The 18074-nt window shown below is 37.7% G+C and overlaps 1 protein-coding gene across 1 annotated transcript in view; it reads left to right on the top strand.

Annotated features, from left to right (window-relative positions):
- Positions 1-16819, top strand: part of mtpn (myotrophin) — a 42513-nt gene extending 25694 nt beyond the window's left edge. Inside the window, exons 3-5 of the mRNA XM_060914355.1 lie at positions 9733-9846; positions 10262-10345; positions 15752-16819. Coding sequence (XP_060770338.1) covers positions 9733-9846; positions 10262-10345; positions 15752-15838 — 285 coding nt within the window. The 3' untranslated portion in view covers positions 15839-16819. The remainder of the gene's footprint in view (positions 1-9732; positions 9847-10261; positions 10346-15751) is intronic.
- Positions 16820-18074: the final 1255 nt, after the last annotated feature.

Raw genomic sequence — 18074 nt, forward strand, 5'->3', positions numbered from 1 at the left:
GCATTAACTGTCGCAGCATCTTGATGGGGTTCAGGACTTTGACTAGACTGTCCCAGAATCATATTTTATTTTTTCTTACGCCATTCAGAAATGGCGTCACGGCACTTTTTTCCCACTAGTTCCATATCATGCGAATTCCCTTTACTGTCTATCTGCGCATCTCAGAATGACACAGGACAATGGGAGAACTAGATTTTTTTTTTTTTTTCCCCAGCCACGGTACGCTGGAAATCCGGCGCGGCGCCGGAACGCTATCACCCCTGTAGATGTGTTTCTGGTGGGTGCAGCAACCCGACAGAAGGTGGATTTATGTTGCATTCATGGCCCAACAATGTTCAAACTGCAAAGATTTGGACACGTTTTGCGAGAAGTTCATGGGCACATTGGGCACCTACGAAGTGGTCTCTCCTCTGCTCTGCACATTTTACTGAAGACTCATGCGAGACCTCTGATCTGTTGAGGAGCGTTGGCTATAAGCCTGTGTTGAAAGAGGGTGCAGTACCAACAATTAAAGGAAAAGGAAAGCAAGTCGCATCAGTTCTCCTGGAGTGTGAGCCGAGGGTTGTTGCTAAAACCCGGGACGGAATGGGGTGCGATGTATTATCCCTCGGGCAGTGACCTCCCAGCAGTTGTTGCTAAAACCGGTGACATCCGTCCTGGGTTTTAGTAATTGCCTGAGCCGAGCAGTAATATTGGAGTACTCTGTGTGGAGAATGAGTGGACCAGCCGTCTGATTTTCTCCGCTGGATATGCTTGCCTCAGCAATATCTCGCCCTCATGTGGAAGAAGCGAATGAATGGAGAACTGGATGAACAACTCAGTCAGATTGCTTCAAAACAGTTGGTCAGAAGGTCAGCCTTCAAGAAGCGAGAATGCAGATGGGTAAGATGTGACTATTTGGATACAAAACAAAAACGACACTTGTTTACCTGCATTTAGATTAATACATGTAACTTGTATTGTGTGTTTAAGTTACTGGTATAAGATTATTTAATTTGCTTCAGAATGTGATTCTCAGTTAATCTGCTTTATTTAATTAACCTTTTACATTTTATCAGTGAAAATGCATGCATGTACATGTATGTTGCATAAGTTATATCACCTATCCTGTTTTAATGAGACTCGACCCACAATCAATGAAGTCCAATCAGTCTTAGTTGAGCAAGTCGGTAACGGTATTTCTTACTTTCACCATAAATTTTTATTTATATGACTTTGGTCTATAGCCGTCAAAGGCCTTGGCCTTAAAACCGGTTCCTGCTGTGATGCCATGCATTCGGGGCTGGCTGGCTCAGCGGGGCAGCTCAAACGCTAACTTGGCGGTCGGTTTTATCTCAAAAGTGTGTGTGTGTAATATATATACACACACACACACACACACCAGGGCTCGACATTAGCACTTGCCCGATGGCCCAGCAGTGTTTTTTACGTCTTTCAGGCCAGTTTGGGCCACTAAATTTGGCCAAACAGTGGCCTGGGAGGGCCAGTACATTTTCGATACAAATTAACAAATTTTATTACTCATATTTTACCCAGAATTATGAAGAAATTGTTTGTAAAATGCACCTTTTCGATACGAGGTCCAGCATCTTTGTTTTTGTCATCCTCCGCTCCATGGCAGGAGTGTGCCGTCTTCGTGCATCTTCGGAGATGTTCGGCTTCATTTTGAACTCGGCAGCCAATCAGAGCGCGCGACGTCACGCTCGGTTTACAACTCGCCAAATCGTAAAACAGCATTTCACCGCACGCGTGCTTTAGCTTCAGACGGTGTAAAATCGTTCAGACTTTGTATATTAATATCAAAATTTCAGGATACACTGCCAAGAAATATGGCTACACGTGTATCAACTTTTAGTGATTAAAGAATTAAGTATAAATGTTGGTTGCTATGACTGAAATAGAAGAACAGATAAAATAATGTGGTAAATTAGATCTGATCCCATATATTATTCAAATATCCAAAGATGATGAAATCTATCAAAATAGCCAAACTAGGTTTACATTAGTTAATTACAACAAAAATAACTATTCTGACCCTCTCTGGCACAACCAGACCATCCTAAACCCAGTATACCCCCAGTTGCTAGGGTATCTGCTGTTGCCATGGCAACGGTTTATGCAAATGAGCTGAATTTGCAAAAATTTACTACTAGTTCCCCCAAGGACATATCCTGAAAATTTGGTGTTTATATCTTGTCTTATTAAAAAAAAAACATTTCACCCCTTTTTGGCTTGAGCATACCTGTTAATTAGCTAATTAATAGGTAATTAGGGTTATAAATCACCCCCGAGCAGGTAAGACACTGCAAAAATCTCACTAGATTATTCCCCAAAGTCCGCCCTTTCAGGAAATGTATGGTTTGTCAGTGATTCTCATGATATTTTATTAATTAAGAAATAAAACTTCATGGGCAATAAAAATGCCCATTTAAATCCAGCATGATAAGGGTTAGTATGCCACCCTCACCTTTCATCCAGACTTGGGACTGGCCTGTGTGTGTCTTGTGGCTATTATATAAAGGTGTATGTAAAAAGTTCATTGTACTTCTATTTCTATTAGAATATCTACAGTGGTGAAAATTCAATATCTACAACGTTGAGAATATATGAGCCAAAGTTGAAACCATGACAAAAAAGGAAAATGTGTCTACATCACACAGGGTGAGTTACAGGCAAAGCTTATTCTATAAACAAGTTAGTTGCATGGTGAGGCAAAACTTAGCTTATTCTAAAACTTATACAAACAATTGTTAATGTAAAACAGTAATCAACAGCATGTGTTAAACGAGCAGAGAACAAGAACAAAGGAAATTTTTAAATGTAACTAAGAAATTGATAGAACAAGAAATGCAAACAATAAAATATCAACGTGAACAAACAATAAAGATATAATAATGTTAGCAAAATATGAATAATCTTATTTTTATTAATTTCACCTTAAAATGCACCAGAATGCACGAATATGAATTGAAAAATCTAAATTTTCCAGGGGAGGGCCCCTGGACCCGCCTCTTTGTGCAAGCACCTGTGGTGCTTGCAGCGGCTGCCTGCGGCAGCTGTGGTTCAGGTACCGCGCGCATTCGGGCCACCACATTTTCCATTTGGGCCAGTAACTTTTCAATTCCACTGGCCCAATGGGCCACCAGTGGTAAATGCTTAATGTCTAGGCCTGCACACACACGGCCCATATGCCTACCTCCTGGAGGGTGGTGTTCATCTGAGCGGCTGCTATGAAATGGTTTTTCTTCACCAGGGAAAGAATTCTTCTGTCATCCACCACAGTTGTTTTCTATAGTCTTTCTTTTTAATAATGTACCACATACACTGCCCTGCCCCCCCAAAAAAAAAAAAAGTCGTGCACTCTAATATTTGGTTGGAACACCCTTAGTTTTGTTTAGAGCATGCATTCACCATGGCATTGTTTTGATAAACTTATGCAGTGTCGCTACATTTTTTTGTCAGTCCAGAGTTGTATTAATTTTTCTCAGCAATCTTGTGTTGAGGATGGGAGAGTCGAACCACTGTGTAAAGTGTTCTCCAGCACATCCCAAAGATTCTCAATGGGGTTAAGGTCGGGACTCTGTGGTGGCCAATTCATGTGTGAAAATGATTCCCCATGCTTCCTGAACCACTCTTTCACAACCTGAGCCTTAATTTCATGCCTGTGCAGGGCTCAACGTTAACTTTTTAATCCACTTGTCCAGTCAGACAAGCAGCAAGATTTTTCACTTGTCCTGACCATAACCTTTTTATTACTATGTATTTTTACTAATTTGGTGAAAGGAAAGTGGTTAAAGTTTGTTTAAAAAAAAAACAGGTATAGTTATGATAATCACAATGCTTTAATGATTTTATAATTTTTCAATAAAACTCAAATTTTAACTAGCAACAAACAAAAACTATCCAATCCCCCATTATGGTGCATGTAGCGTGTTAACTCATTACCTTATCTGCTGTTTTAAGAGTTAGACTTGCCCAAATTCAAAGCTTCTGGAGGAAATGAAATGAAATCTTGATTAATTTAGTAAACCTTGAAGTATAAAATAATTTAAAGAAATAAAACCGAAAGAAAACAAGTTGAACATAAGAGTGACTGAATCACGTTGTGAATAAAAACAAACCGTGAGTGAGTTTGGCACTATTGTAAAATTCCCATGAAATATTTTGACACTTGTTAGTGTGTACCACACACAAGAAAACTACAGTGAATGTCCAAATGAAATGAAGCTGCACCACTATTTATTTTGAGGTATTTGATTCCCATTTTCTCTGATTTTGATAAATTCAAAGTCTCATCATCTATACCTGGATATTATGACGTGGTTATTTTTACACACGTACCTGCTGTACTCTGCTTCCCCAGAATTTAATAAACAATAACACGGCCGGAGCAAGGAGACTGAACTAGTTTTGTTGGAACTTTATTGATGTAACTCTTGAATAATAATTATAAAATGCTGATTTTCAACAAATATTCAATTTGTCCCATTGTAGATGTAGATTTGACTTGTCTAGACCAATCATTTGGTTGTCCCGGACAGTTGAACTGCCATTAATGTCGAGCCCGGTCATGCTCTCAGGGAAGAAAAAAAATCCATTGATGTGATAACCTGGTCATTCAGTTCATCAGCTGAATTAATTTTATTGCCCCTTAATGTTGCTGAGCCTTGACCTGACCAACTGAAGCAACCACAGATCATAACACTGCCTCCAGAGGCTTGTGCAGTGGCCACTGTGCATGATGGATGCATGTGCTTCCCTTGTTACCCTGGCACACTCCTCACTCAAGGATGGAGTAAATCTGGACTTCTCAAACCATGTGACCTTTTTTTCATTGCTCCAGAGTCCAATTTTTATGCTCCCTAGCAAACTGAAGCCTTTTCTCCTGATTAGTCTCATAACAGTGGTTTTCTTATGGCCAAACAGCTGTTTAGTCCCAATCCTGTGAGTTCTCATCACATTGTGAGTGTGGAAATGCTCTTAATTTCACTATTAAACAGCCATGAGTTCTACTGTTTTTTTTTTTTTTAAATTAATTTATTTATTTTATTTATTTCTTTACTTTTAGCGATTTGACTTCAAGCATTTAAGCGCTCTCTGATCATGGTCAGTCAGGACCTTTCTCCAACCACATTTTTTTTTCCACAAAGTTGATGGTCCACCACTATCCTTCCAGGTTATAACCCTTTGATGCAAAACACATGCACACCCCTTCTAATGCACAACATGGGTCAAAAATGACCCGCATTCATTTTCCAGGTTATTTCATGCTGACTGAGTTTTTCTTTGCTCTATCTTTTGAAATCAATTTATTTTATGATTGAATATTCCAAGTATTCTTTAAATATCTTGTTTTTAATTACCACAAATCTCATCTCATCTCATTATCTCTAGCCGCTTTATCCTGTTCTACAGGGTCGCAGGCAAGCTGGAGCCTATCCCAGCTGACTACGGGCGAAAGGCGGGGTACACCCTGGACAAGTCGCCAGGTCATCACAGGGCTGACACACAGACACAGACAACCATTCACACTCACATTCACACCTACGGTCAATTTAGAGTCACCAGTTAACCTAACCTGCATGTCTTTGGACTGTGGGGGAAACCGGAGCACCCGGAGGAAACCCACGCGGACACGGGGAGAACATGCAAACTCCGCACAGAAAGGCCCTCGCCGGCCACGGGGCTCGAACCCGGACCTTCTTGCTGTGAGGTGACAGCGCTAACCACTACACCACCGTGCCACCTTACCACAAATCATTAATTTAATTTTTTCTTTCCTACTTTATGAACAAAAATACTTTTTATATTACTACACATGGGTCATCCAAGTGTGATTTAAAATTAAATGTCTTAATACTATAATAATAATTTGTTTCAAGTAATTACTTTAGCAGTGAATGGGGCCAGTTATTTATTTATTAACGATGTCGTTAGCTAAGCCAACTACAGTAAAATTAGCTAACTAAAGTAGAATATGTCAACAGCTAGGTAGCTAATAGTAATTACTTGTAACTTTCTGACAAGTAATCTACTCACTCAAGGGAACCTAAACATAATCCATTTTTTTCTAAGGTAATTTTAGAACAATTGAAAAACGTTACTTCCATGTATTAGATGGGCAAAGGGCGCTGTGCTGAGCTGTGAAATGTCTGACACAAGCACAATTCACAGTTCCCACCAAACGCTGGAGTAAATGCGTGCAGGTCGGTTCTGACCCATGTGTGTAAACTTGATGTAGAATTACAAAAGCTGTGCTTGTTCATAACTTAAGAAAGGAAAAATAAAAACGATGATTTGTGCTAAACAAAAACAAGATATTTACTGCATATTTGGAAAAGTAAATGACAATGAATTTATTTCAAAAGTATATCATAGAAACACTCAGCCGTACATGAAATAACCTGGAAAATGAATGCAGGTCGTTTTTGACCCATGTTGTGCATTAGAAGGGTAGTGATACAAAAAGGGTTTTTATTCAAAAAGTAAGAAAGGAAAAAATAAAATAAGGATGTATGATGATCAAAAACAAGTTAATTGAGGAATACCTTGAATACTGAATGATGGAATTAATTTATTGCAAAGATAGAGAAGATAAAAACTCAGCCGGGTCACTTTTGACCCATGTTTTGCATCAAAGGGTTAATAATGTGTTGGACAGTATTTAACCCAGTTCCAGTCATTTCAGTAATCTCCTTAATATTTTCTTTGCTTGATGCAGGCAGTTAATTTGACCCTTCTGAAACACAGAACATCTTTTCCCTGACCACGGGATACGTCTTCCAACTTGTTTAAGAAATGAGAAGCTACTCACTGCATCAGTTAAGGTTAAACGAATTCTTGCCAGCTGAAACACAATCACTGCAGTAATTATCCAATCAAAGGTTCTTATGTATTTGCTTATTTTAATGTATTTGCTTATTTTAAACATTTGATATGTCATCTATGTTCTATTCTGAATAAAATATGGAATTTTGAAACTTCCACATCATTGCATTCCGTTTTTATTTACAATTTGTACTTTGTCCCAACTTTTTTGGAATCGGGGTTGTAATTCCCCAAGCCAATGACAAGAACTTTCGTGAGAAATAACGCGAACGTCTGCATCATGCGGGATTTGCGGGCAGGAGCGGGACAAAATATGGCGGGTGGGAGCGGGACTGAAAATCATAATTCTTTGCGGGAGCGGGACTGCACAATGCGGGAGCGGGACTGAAAATTCTGTCCCGCGCAGACCTCTAATTGAGAGTTAACAGCAACAGAAATGCAACCTTATGCAAAAGCCACACTTGCTCAGCTCTAAATCGTATCTACTCAACTGTAAGTGAAATAATGAGGGAATAACACACACCTGGCCATGGAACAGCTGAGCAATCATTTATCCAATTCCTTTTGGATCCTAACAATGTGGGGACCATGTATAAAATATGCTGTAATTCCTACACTGTTCACCCGATTTGTATGTTGGTATCACACTGAAAGTCTGCACTTTGAACTCGTATTTATTATTAACTCGAATACACTGTGGTAGGCAGCTAAAATAACCAGGTATGGCCCTGGTATTGAAAACTCATTGGCCAGAAATCTTTATTAGAATATCCAGATGTGCTTTGGTGCAAAGGAAAATAGATTTTAACTGTTTGCTGATAGTCCGTGCCTCTGCACAGAAGCTGTTGATGCAGTGTGCTGATTATAGCCCTGAATCTCACAAATGCCTGTGTTATGGTTGCATACATGTCAACCTTTAGTTACCCATGCCCTTACAAAATCTGTACTTTTCCCTTGCATACACCCATGAGCCCTTATACACGAGAAAAAATTCCAATATATAATCTAAAGCACCGATTGTTTTATTCCACATTATACACTCCCATTGTAATAGGCATATTTATCACACTGCATCAAGTTAAAGGGATCGAATAAGCATGTACTGAATAAAAAGAAATTTTAGATCCCAGAGAAAACAACTGAATTAAAAAGGACTATGTACAGTCAAGTAAACAATTATCTACTAAAGAGAATGACTGACTGAACTATAAAGTTAATTTAATATACATTGTATCAGTAATACCAGAATTATTGATGTAAATTTTGCAAATAAAGTGTATTAATATTAAATGGTACATAAAAATGACACAAAGGTCTATTTGACAAGTGTTGACATCACCTACAATATTACATTCCACCAAAGAAAATTACTTGAAATATAACAGCAGTACTAAGTAGGTATGTTAATTAAAATAGTAGGTTACATGTAATTAATTGTTGTTTCAGCATTGGAAACCTGGCAACACCCAGAGCAGTTTTTACACTGAAGACCTTTCCCCAATATACATCTATTATTTTCCTGGTCAATAAAAGAAAATCAGAGCACGGCAAACATGCAGATGGTGTTAAATTCCTTCCATCCCCTACTACACAATTTAGAGACAGGTTACCAACAGTTGTTACCACCATTACTCCTTCATTCAATACTTTTCCAGTTTACTGATGAGTGTTGGTCATCTGTGTCTATATATAATGTCTATCAGCAATTAAAATGTTTAGGGAAGCGAAACCAGAAATCGCCGGGTAACTACAGTTGCTGTTGTATAAACGGCGACTCCCAGTATCGCCTCCCTAAATTATCATGATAATGGAGGAAGCTTTCCTGCATGCAAACAGTAAAAACTAAAAAAAAAAAAATTTTAAAAAAGCATGCTTACGTGTGCAGTCTTTGAATCGAGAAACACTTTTTTTTTTTCTCACCAGTTGCGAAAAATGGTCTGCCACAGTTGGGGAGGGGGGAGATGTTGTGTTCCACGAGAATTTGGCAGAACATAACTTCTGCAGCCGTCACAGAAGTCTGGGCAGTACGAGCCAATATACTTAAATGACCGAGAAAACCATGTGCAACTATAAAACCATATAAATCGAAAATAGTTCTGTTTCATTGGGCATGCGTGTTTGAAAAAATAAATGGTGGATGCTAAGAAATTTTTCTTGCAGTAACGGAAAAAAATCTCTGATACAAAACAGTTTTCCCGTATGAAAATCAGTGTACGCTGTATTAGCCAAAAAATTGCATTTTCCCGTACAAAATACGGGGAAACCGTATAACTTGACATGTATGTGGTTGCAGATACACCCACTGATTACTGACACAATTTTTGACAGACAGCAACCTTTTGTCTTCTCTATGCCTGAGTTATCACAGAAGAAAGAACAGTACTTAAGGACCTGTACATGGGAGTAGAAAGGAAATGCAGAATGAGACCCTTAGAAGGGGGGAAAAATGTGGAAAGCAGCACACAGACAGAGATGGATATAGAGTACTTCAGCATTGATATCGTCGAAACATGGAGTTCAGAGGATGGCTTGAGCTGACAATTCCTCGTGACTTACAGTATAGAGGGCATATTGAGTTCCTTTTCATGAAGGTTGAAGGTATATAAGTGGTAGCATTAAGAACTGTACTCTAAACTGTGTGTATTGACCTTTCTTCTGTGAATTTCATCAGAAAAAGTTTACAAATTGGAGGGTACATTGATTTTCTCTCCTCGAAGGTATACAAGTGGAAGCATTAAGAACTGTACCTGTGTGTGTGTGTTGATTCCTTTTCTCTGTGAATTTCATCGGAAAAAGTTTAAACAGATTAGTGTGTATTGATTCAATCTCCATGAAGATTGAAGGTATGCAAGTGGAAACCTTAAAAATTGTACCCTAAATTGTGGTGGTTTGTTTTTTTTTCAGGATGAGGATGTAAACCGAACGTTGGAGGGTGGTAGAAAGCCCCTGCACTATGCTGCGGACTGTGGCCAGGCTGAGATGGTGGAGTTCCTGCTGTATAAAGGAGCAGATGTGAATGTAAGCTGACATAAATACAGTACAGCTCTTTATAGTATATTATCACATTTCACACACCACACCTATTCTAATTTTGATTAAATGTAATTGTGCCTTATTTCTTCGATACAGTGTTTGCTTGTTTCATTGTTTTTTTTTCTTTCCCCTGATCTTTCTGAAAGAACAGCCTTTGTCTCAGACAGAATGACCAACTTTCCATGTTTAAAACACATTTGTTAAGTGGTATGTGGGGGTGTTACATTCCAATCATTCTACGTAAATCCTCTCGTTCATCCTACTTCTCTGGATGTGGTACAGCACTTATCTTTATGCTAAAGATCAAACTTGGCAGTCCAAAGTAGTTTTAATAAATCCAGCAGTAACATCTTGTGCACTGAAGCTAACCCCTCTCCTCTCTGTTTATTCTATCCTTCAGGCTCCAGACAAACATGGCATCACTCCATTGCTGTCTGCCACTTATGAGGGTCACCTTGCCTGCGTCAAAATCTTACTAGAGAAGGTACACATGGATGTAGATTCACACAACTCTGTAGCTGCGAAAGGTCCTACGATGTTAAGAGTATATTCCGTTCCTGCTGTTTTCAACCAGAGCCTGTTTGTGTTTGTAAAAGAGGAGGCTCCTGCAGAACATTTGTATAGACAGAAGCCTGTTCTATGTTGTTTTTAGAGCAGCCAGCCCTTACGCATTTTGCATAGGAACAGAGTTTTAACATCGCTTGCTGTGCTGTGTTATCACTCAAAAACAAATGTAAAGATTAGTATTATCCCCCCCCCCCCCCCCCAAAAAAAAAAAAATTATATATATTAATTTTTTTTGGGGGGGGGGAGAGAGATCACCTCAATGTCTGTCTGTTTTACTTGGCCAATATTAGATGAGTCTCAGGGTCCTGAGACTTGAAAGGTACAGATTATAGAAGGCTGCCGTTAATCATAAGAAGGAAAAGCGGGATCGAACAATTGTCTGTACAAATTTATGCGGTGAATTCCGGCCTACCGATCCTTGATTTTACATTACCTCGCTCAGCTTAGGGTTCATTATGGTAAAATGAAACCTGATGCACTGAGTAGCTCTTTCATCCTCTCAACTCCCATAGTGGATTAATCAGATTTGAAACATGAGAGATACAACATAATTGGACAATTTTACTTTAAAAAAAAAAAGTCAACAATCTTGCATCAGTACCCATCTTGCTGCTGCTTGTATGTGTAGGTAAATTGGGGTGATTGAGTTGAATGAAGGGCATTTTTATGAGCATTTCATGTTGCTTTTTAAGAAATTTGAAAGATTTTTAAAAAGGAAGTAATCTTTTGCATTTCAGGTATGAGGGCCTAGCTGCATGATAGGACCAATACATTAGGTATTTAGCAAGGGAATCAAAATGGCAGAATATTTATAAATGTTCTATTGTGGGTAATTTGCATAGATCGCAGTGACTTGTATAAAAATAAAGGCTATATTAAAGATCAGTTAATTTTATCAGGGATGTCACTGTAAACCTTGGTGAAAAACAGTAACTGCACTTTTTTGATTAAAAAAAAAAAAACTAAATTGGCCTTCAATGAAGTGTGAACTCTTACACTTTTACAAGTGGTTTTAATGGTGGTAAGAACATTTATTTAATTTCATCTCATCTCATTATCTCTAGCCGCTTTATCCTGTTTGCTCTCCTGCACCAGGCTGGAGTTGACAGGACTGATTTTAGTACATTCCAGAATATTATCTTGCTAGGCATGTACTGGTAGCAATTCACCTGATTCATGACTTGACTGTTTGATTCATGATACTGGGTTTATGGTTCAATTTTCCCATGCTATTAAAAATAAATAAATAAATGATTTTATTACAATAAATATGCAACATTTTCCTATTTATCAACTTAAATATTCCTTTTGTTAAATTTTTCATTTTCTTAATAACCACCAGTAATTATCATTCATGTATGATTTAGACTACAGTATAAACTACCTGTAGCATTTATTTAAATGACCACTATGTAAATGTTAAATATGCAGAGTTTAGGCATTGAGTATAATGGCACACTGGAGGTGTTTGGGGCTGAGAGTTCTTAAACTGGGAAATGTGGCTCATGCGGTAAAATGTTGAATCCATGTGGCCCACGTCTGAACCTGGGGTTGTAATAAACTCAGTTTCTGATTAAAATCCTGGAGGCCTAGGGAAAGATTCGATTTGCCTTTCTGTAGGCTTAAAGGGGTTTACTAGAACAAAAAGTAATATTACTCTATTTAAAAATGGCAATTATGCTTTCACTCATGAAATACTTTTTGGGTATTCCAAAGTAGGAAATAGTGCTTAGGGCAAAGTCATGCAGAGCTCATTGTCTGTAAACCTATTTCTTACATTTTATATTGTAGTAGAGATCAGCCTTTGTGTTAGAAAGGTGGTGGATTTTTTTTTTTTTTTTGGTTTTTTCACCCTTTTTTAAATCAAGCACGTACAAAGGTCATTAGGTCAGTTATTAGCTTGTTTTGGCATAAATTAAAATTACTGCAGTGATTAGGTGCATTTCTGACCAAATTATAATATTTCCTTTTTATCCTCGTATAACTTCATTCAAGTCCATTTTGATATTTGTTTCATGGAAAATCATCTCTCCATAATTGAATGCCAAGTAATTCAGGAAAGACGATACTCATCAGTCACTTTATTAGGAACATGTGCTTATGTATGTAGTTATTTAATCAGGTGTTCCGAATAAAGTGGGTGGTGAGTGTATATTTAAATTCTTTACAAGTCACTTGTTTGATTATACTGTATAGGTTGTGGAGAATGTGCCATGAATGATGGTTAAGAAAGCCATGCAAAATATTTTTTGCCTATAGCAAGATCTAGATGAGTAGAAGTGCTAAACACACCTCTTGCATCATTCATAGCCTGTTTTATTCCATCTGTAAGTCATCATGATGTAAGACAGTTCAGTGAGAGACGTGTTTGTGTAGTACATACAAATGCACTGTCTTCTCTCTCCATTCCCATCTGTTGATCTCTAGCTTTTTCTGTTTATCTTTATCCAGTTGTTTTGTCTGAAATCAGTTTCCTTGGCCCTTCTAGAATCTCCATCCATATAGACTTCAGGCTGTGTTACATTACCACTGCCTCTTGTGTTTCCTGCAGTTCGTTCTCTTGTGTTCATCTCATTTAGTTGTTTCTGTACTAGGCTTATGCAGTATTTTATTTATTTTGTGACTGTCATGAAAACTCAGCTAAATGATAGATTTTCAGGTGCTTCATTGTAATGCTCTTTACACTTTTTTTTTTTTTATTTTGGGAGGGGGGACTCAAAGGTAAATTTTCAATATAATCCTTTTACAATTCGGTTGTTTTATGTCCACTTGGCAGACATTTTCTCCGTTAACCTGCTGCTGCTGCTGCTTAAACTGTTTGAACACATTTGGATTGACCTGCACCAATCCATAAATAAATAAGCACAGCATATTTAACCACTTTTCTTTTAATGGTGATCATTATTTGTAAAGTGTTAGATTGGACATTTTATTATTGGACTTTTACATTTTTGGGTCAATTTTCATTGTTTTCAGCTTGAATGAAAACAAAAGAACCATTTTTGACCTTTTTCAGAGGAGATATTTCAGTGGTATCCCTAGTAAATCAATTAGGTGATGGGTATGTAACAATTTCCCAATTCACAAATTGATTGTTTCCCCTTGATATAATTTTTTTAAATTAAATTAATTTTATTTCCAAAGATTTTCCTATTTTTCAAATTTTTTTTCCTAATTTTTTTTTTTAGTCATGAATGTGTTCCGGAATTCCGGGTTTTTAGATTTTCCGCCGGATTTTTTCTGCTAATGACCTGGAAATCCAGATATTTGACAAAACTCTTGAAAATCTCCAGTTTTCCGAATGGAGAAATTTATTTTTCGGATTTTTCGCGTTCCTAGACGTGGCGTAATACTTTGCATCGTCCTTGCATGTGCGCAGTCCTTAAATAGCCCAAACATAGTTCATTGATTAAAGACGGGTGTTCTTTAAGTGCGTGTGCCGGAGCTCATTAGGCACGCGCGCCAAGGCGTGCCTTCAGGTGCACAAGCTAAGGCACGCAGGAATGACACCATTCTGCACAAGCGCAACACAATCGCACTAGAAAGCATGTTCAAGCTGCCAGTGTAGCTGCAGTCTTTTTAGTTGCGAATTACGAGTATTTTCTCTTGTGTTAATAATTCGCCATGTCAAAACAAGCAAAACTTTCCTCCTCCTTTCGATGTGAAGAGAGGTAAGCAATTTATTTAGCAATTTAAAATATGCATATTTTTTTTCCCATCAAAGTTGCATTTTGTGGCTTCGAAGCTAAGTTTTAGTGCCGTTTCTAGAACACATCAAGAAAACGTGGAAGAAACAGCAATAATGGAAGAGCCGGTTTCTAAGCTGCCTAAAACTAGCAATGGTAATTACCGGTATTTTTTGTTACATAATGTACTCAGGCTGCCAGTTAGTGTGTGACACACACCCTACGCCCCTGATTTACATGAGAAATTTGGTCTTCATTGGTGTGTTTAAATTTACAGACAATATGAACTAATGTAAACAATTGGCTTCAACACGCATAAATATGAATTGGAAATTTTTAGTTCACTTTAGCTTATGCAAACGCACAACTCTACTAAAAGATTGATAAACAAGGCTCAGTGTCCCCAACATTGAAACCTGAAAGCTTTAGAAACTCTAACAGACCTTTACTTTTTAACGGTACTGTTTTGGGATTTTGCTGAGTTTACCTTCAACTGTCTGATTTTATTTCAAAGTAATGAACTGTGTAGCAGGAAAATCACCGCGTTTTCTAAATGCACTCCTGAAAATTACTCATTAACTAGGGGAGTTAAATTTGATATTTTTGACGTTAATCATTAATGTACATAAAAGAAAAAGGCTTACAAGTTATAACTTGTTTTAGTGAAAATAAGTACTAGAATGCAGGGTTTTGCATGTTATTAAAATATTTTCGGGGGACCTTGCCCCGCCCCCCCATTTCAGGGTTTTTTCCTTTGCTCCACTTTCATCTCTATTTAATCCTTTTTCTAAATTAAAAAAAAGTTTCATTTTAATAATTGCCAACAATAATTTACCCACACTTGTAAAGGTTGGAGTAAAATATAGCCTATTAAATAAAATAAAACTTTTATTAAAATAAAAATGAACCTTTTCTTAATAAGCCTTTTATGAACATTTGCACGACTTCCATTTGCTTTTTTTTTTTGTCCCAGCAGTCTGTAAAAAGAGAGCTCCAATTTCTTATCAAATCAGTTTGTACAGTCAAACAGCTCTTTCCCATTTTAGATCTATTTTGTTTGTTGTTGCAACATTGGAGCTGTTACTTCTGCCTACGGTGAAGTCACATGCAGGCCTGATATTGTACATTATAGTGCTCTCTGCTGTTTAAACAAAGCAATTGCAGCTACGAAAAACTAATTACATAGCCTAAGTTGTTTTTTTTTATCATCGATTTCAATCGTCATATGTGTATCGTGACTTATCATTGCACACTATATCGTTACTTGCGTATGAGCTGATGTTAAATGTATAATTGTCTAATGGCAGCTACATTTCATTTGCCATGATTACCTTTTCGTATTTAACTCATGCTAGCATACTCTGATGTTAAATTGCGACGCTCCTGTGCTAAAGGCATAAAGGCTGGCAGGTCTCGGAATGTAATATAATGGAAGTAAACATCTCTGGATATTGTGTAGAGATTATATAACTATATCACATAAGCGAGTATAAATAATACTGCAGGTGTAGATGATGTGGCTTGTACATTTTGTCTAGTTACTCAGCACCAGGCTGATTTTCTAATTGTAGTAATTGTAGTTTGCAGTAGACAGTGTTATTTGAGTGCGGTGTGTGAAAAAGTGTTTGTGTTTACAGGGTGCTGACAAGGAGAGAAAGGGACCAGACGGGCTGAGTGCATTTGAGGCAGCAGAGAGTGATGCTATAAAAGCCCTGCTAAAATGAGGCTCAGCCCATAGGCCTGCAGCTGTGAGGTGGAAGCAGACACTTGGCTGCCACCAGAAAGATCACACACACTCATGCACACGTCTTCACCTCTGCCTGGTGGCTGCCACGTTGTCTTCTGGGTGTTCTTTTTGTGTTCCCTTTTTTTTAACTTTATTATTATTATTATTATTTTGGGGGAGTGGCTGTATAAATACTCTGCTAGCTGTGAGGAACCTGTTAATCTCCACTCCTGCGTACCACTAAAAACACACTTGGCGCACTTATTTACAGAACAAAGCTTTCACATCTCGCAAATGGTCCCCAGCCAAAGTATCAGCAGAGAAAATGATGTAAATGTGTTTTGTACTGAAAGAGGCTGGCTTTTAAATTTAGAGAATTTGATGTCTAATGCCTAGTACCATATGTGATCAGGGGTGGCATATGGGATGAGTAGTGGCATGGCAAATAAATTGTTAACCCTCTCCCAGTTTAAAAAAAGAAAAGAAACCCACATCTACTTCCTGTAAAAATGTTACATTCCCACAGAGCAGTCTTGAAAACCTCTACTAACAATAATACTACAAATAATAATGAATAAGAAAAGGTATTGAAACCATTTCATAAGTCTGCACTTCTTCTTTTGTCTGCTCAGTTATGTTTGTACTGTTGAAAATGTGGGTTAAAAAGAAAAAAAAAAAAGGCTCAGAGTTTTCTGTTGAGAGTGAATGGAACCAGCCGAGCACTTCTGCCACTGATAACGATGGACTCTTCTGCTTGCCCGACTGCATGCTAATGCCTCTGCTCCTACACTCTTTGGGGGGGGGGGCTCTGTGCTTTTCTCTTGCTTGCTCACTTTCTGGATTTGTTTTTGTATTTTTTTTTTCTTTCAAGTTGCAAATTCAACCATGAAACAAAACAAAAAATACCAGTTTAAAGCTTTCTATCTGGCTTCATTATGAGAAAGTTGGTGAAAAAAGTGAATAAAAATTTTAATTTGAACACATTTGCTTTTTGTCTCCTATTTGATTGATTGATTGAAAGCAGGGCTTCCCAAACTTTTTGGTCAAATTATCCCAAAAGAACATTCAGCAACCACAAACCTATTTTTTTTTTTTTTTTAAATCCCCTAACGGAAGCAACCGAAAGAAGATAATAGACTGCAATATTTGACCGTTTTGTCAGTAATATGTGTAACATAAGTAACTAAAAAAACAATTTCTTACATTGACTGACCAGTCTAGTGGGAAGTGTTGTGTTTTTAGGGAAATAATCCACACCAGAGAGATGTGATGCAACCAGACCAGAGAAGCCTGGTTTATACTTGATGCATGATCTTGTGCAGCACCAATGCAAGTGGCATTATTCACACGCTTACTGTGCATCTTTTCTACATCCATAAGATTTAAGAACAGCATTCACTAGAAAGCATGTTGGAGCCAAAACGCCCCTGTTCAACATCTCTGTGAACTGTGGTGGTCTTTAGCAGTCTTATGCACAGCAACATCAAACTCTGATCTGTGTCTCTTAAAATTTCGCACCATTGTTGTCATGAGCTGTGTCTCAGATTGAAAACTCTGAGCTTACTTTCAAAACTATTTATTGATCTAGAAATTCCAGAAGGCTGTTACTCAAAACTGACCTTTCAATAGGTTTGAAGGTTACGAAGGATTTTAAAATTCAAACACTAACTGGAATATGAAAACTGGTTCATGTTGGTATTCAATAATGGTCTAGAATAGTACACCTGATTTTAAACATAATGCTAATTTGTTTAGGAGATGGACAGATCTTCACCAATTTTTATTGTTGCACTACAGTAGTGCAGTGTGTCAGGATAGTGAAAAGGGATAAAATAGCATGTACCTTGTTTGTTTATTACCTTTTTGAACATGTCTTCCAGTAACTTTTCAAGGAGGAAATTTTGTCTGAATTTCTCTTGCAGCCCTGAGTTTGGGAGCCCCTTATTTAATATGAGTTGCCTGCAAAGAGAGTTAGCAAGGTCTGGATGAATGGTCATAGGACGGAGAAGATATGAGAAATGAAAGCGAAAGAAAAGAGGTACAGTGTGAGAGAATGATAAGAAAGTATTATGAGGAAGCTCTCACCTCAAAGGATTTTGATCATATCAGGACATACCAGGCAGTCTGAAATAACTTTACAGTCAACTATACCAGGATAAATTATTACCTTTCTTTAGTGTATGTCCCACGGTTTCTGAAAAGCATATCAGGCAAAAGGCACGGGGGAAAATGAT

This window comes from Neoarius graeffei, chromosome 2 (assembly GCF_027579695.1).
Source record: "Neoarius graeffei isolate fNeoGra1 chromosome 2, fNeoGra1.pri, whole genome shotgun sequence".
Lineage (NCBI taxonomy): Eukaryota > Metazoa > Chordata > Actinopteri > Siluriformes > Ariidae > Neoarius > Neoarius graeffei.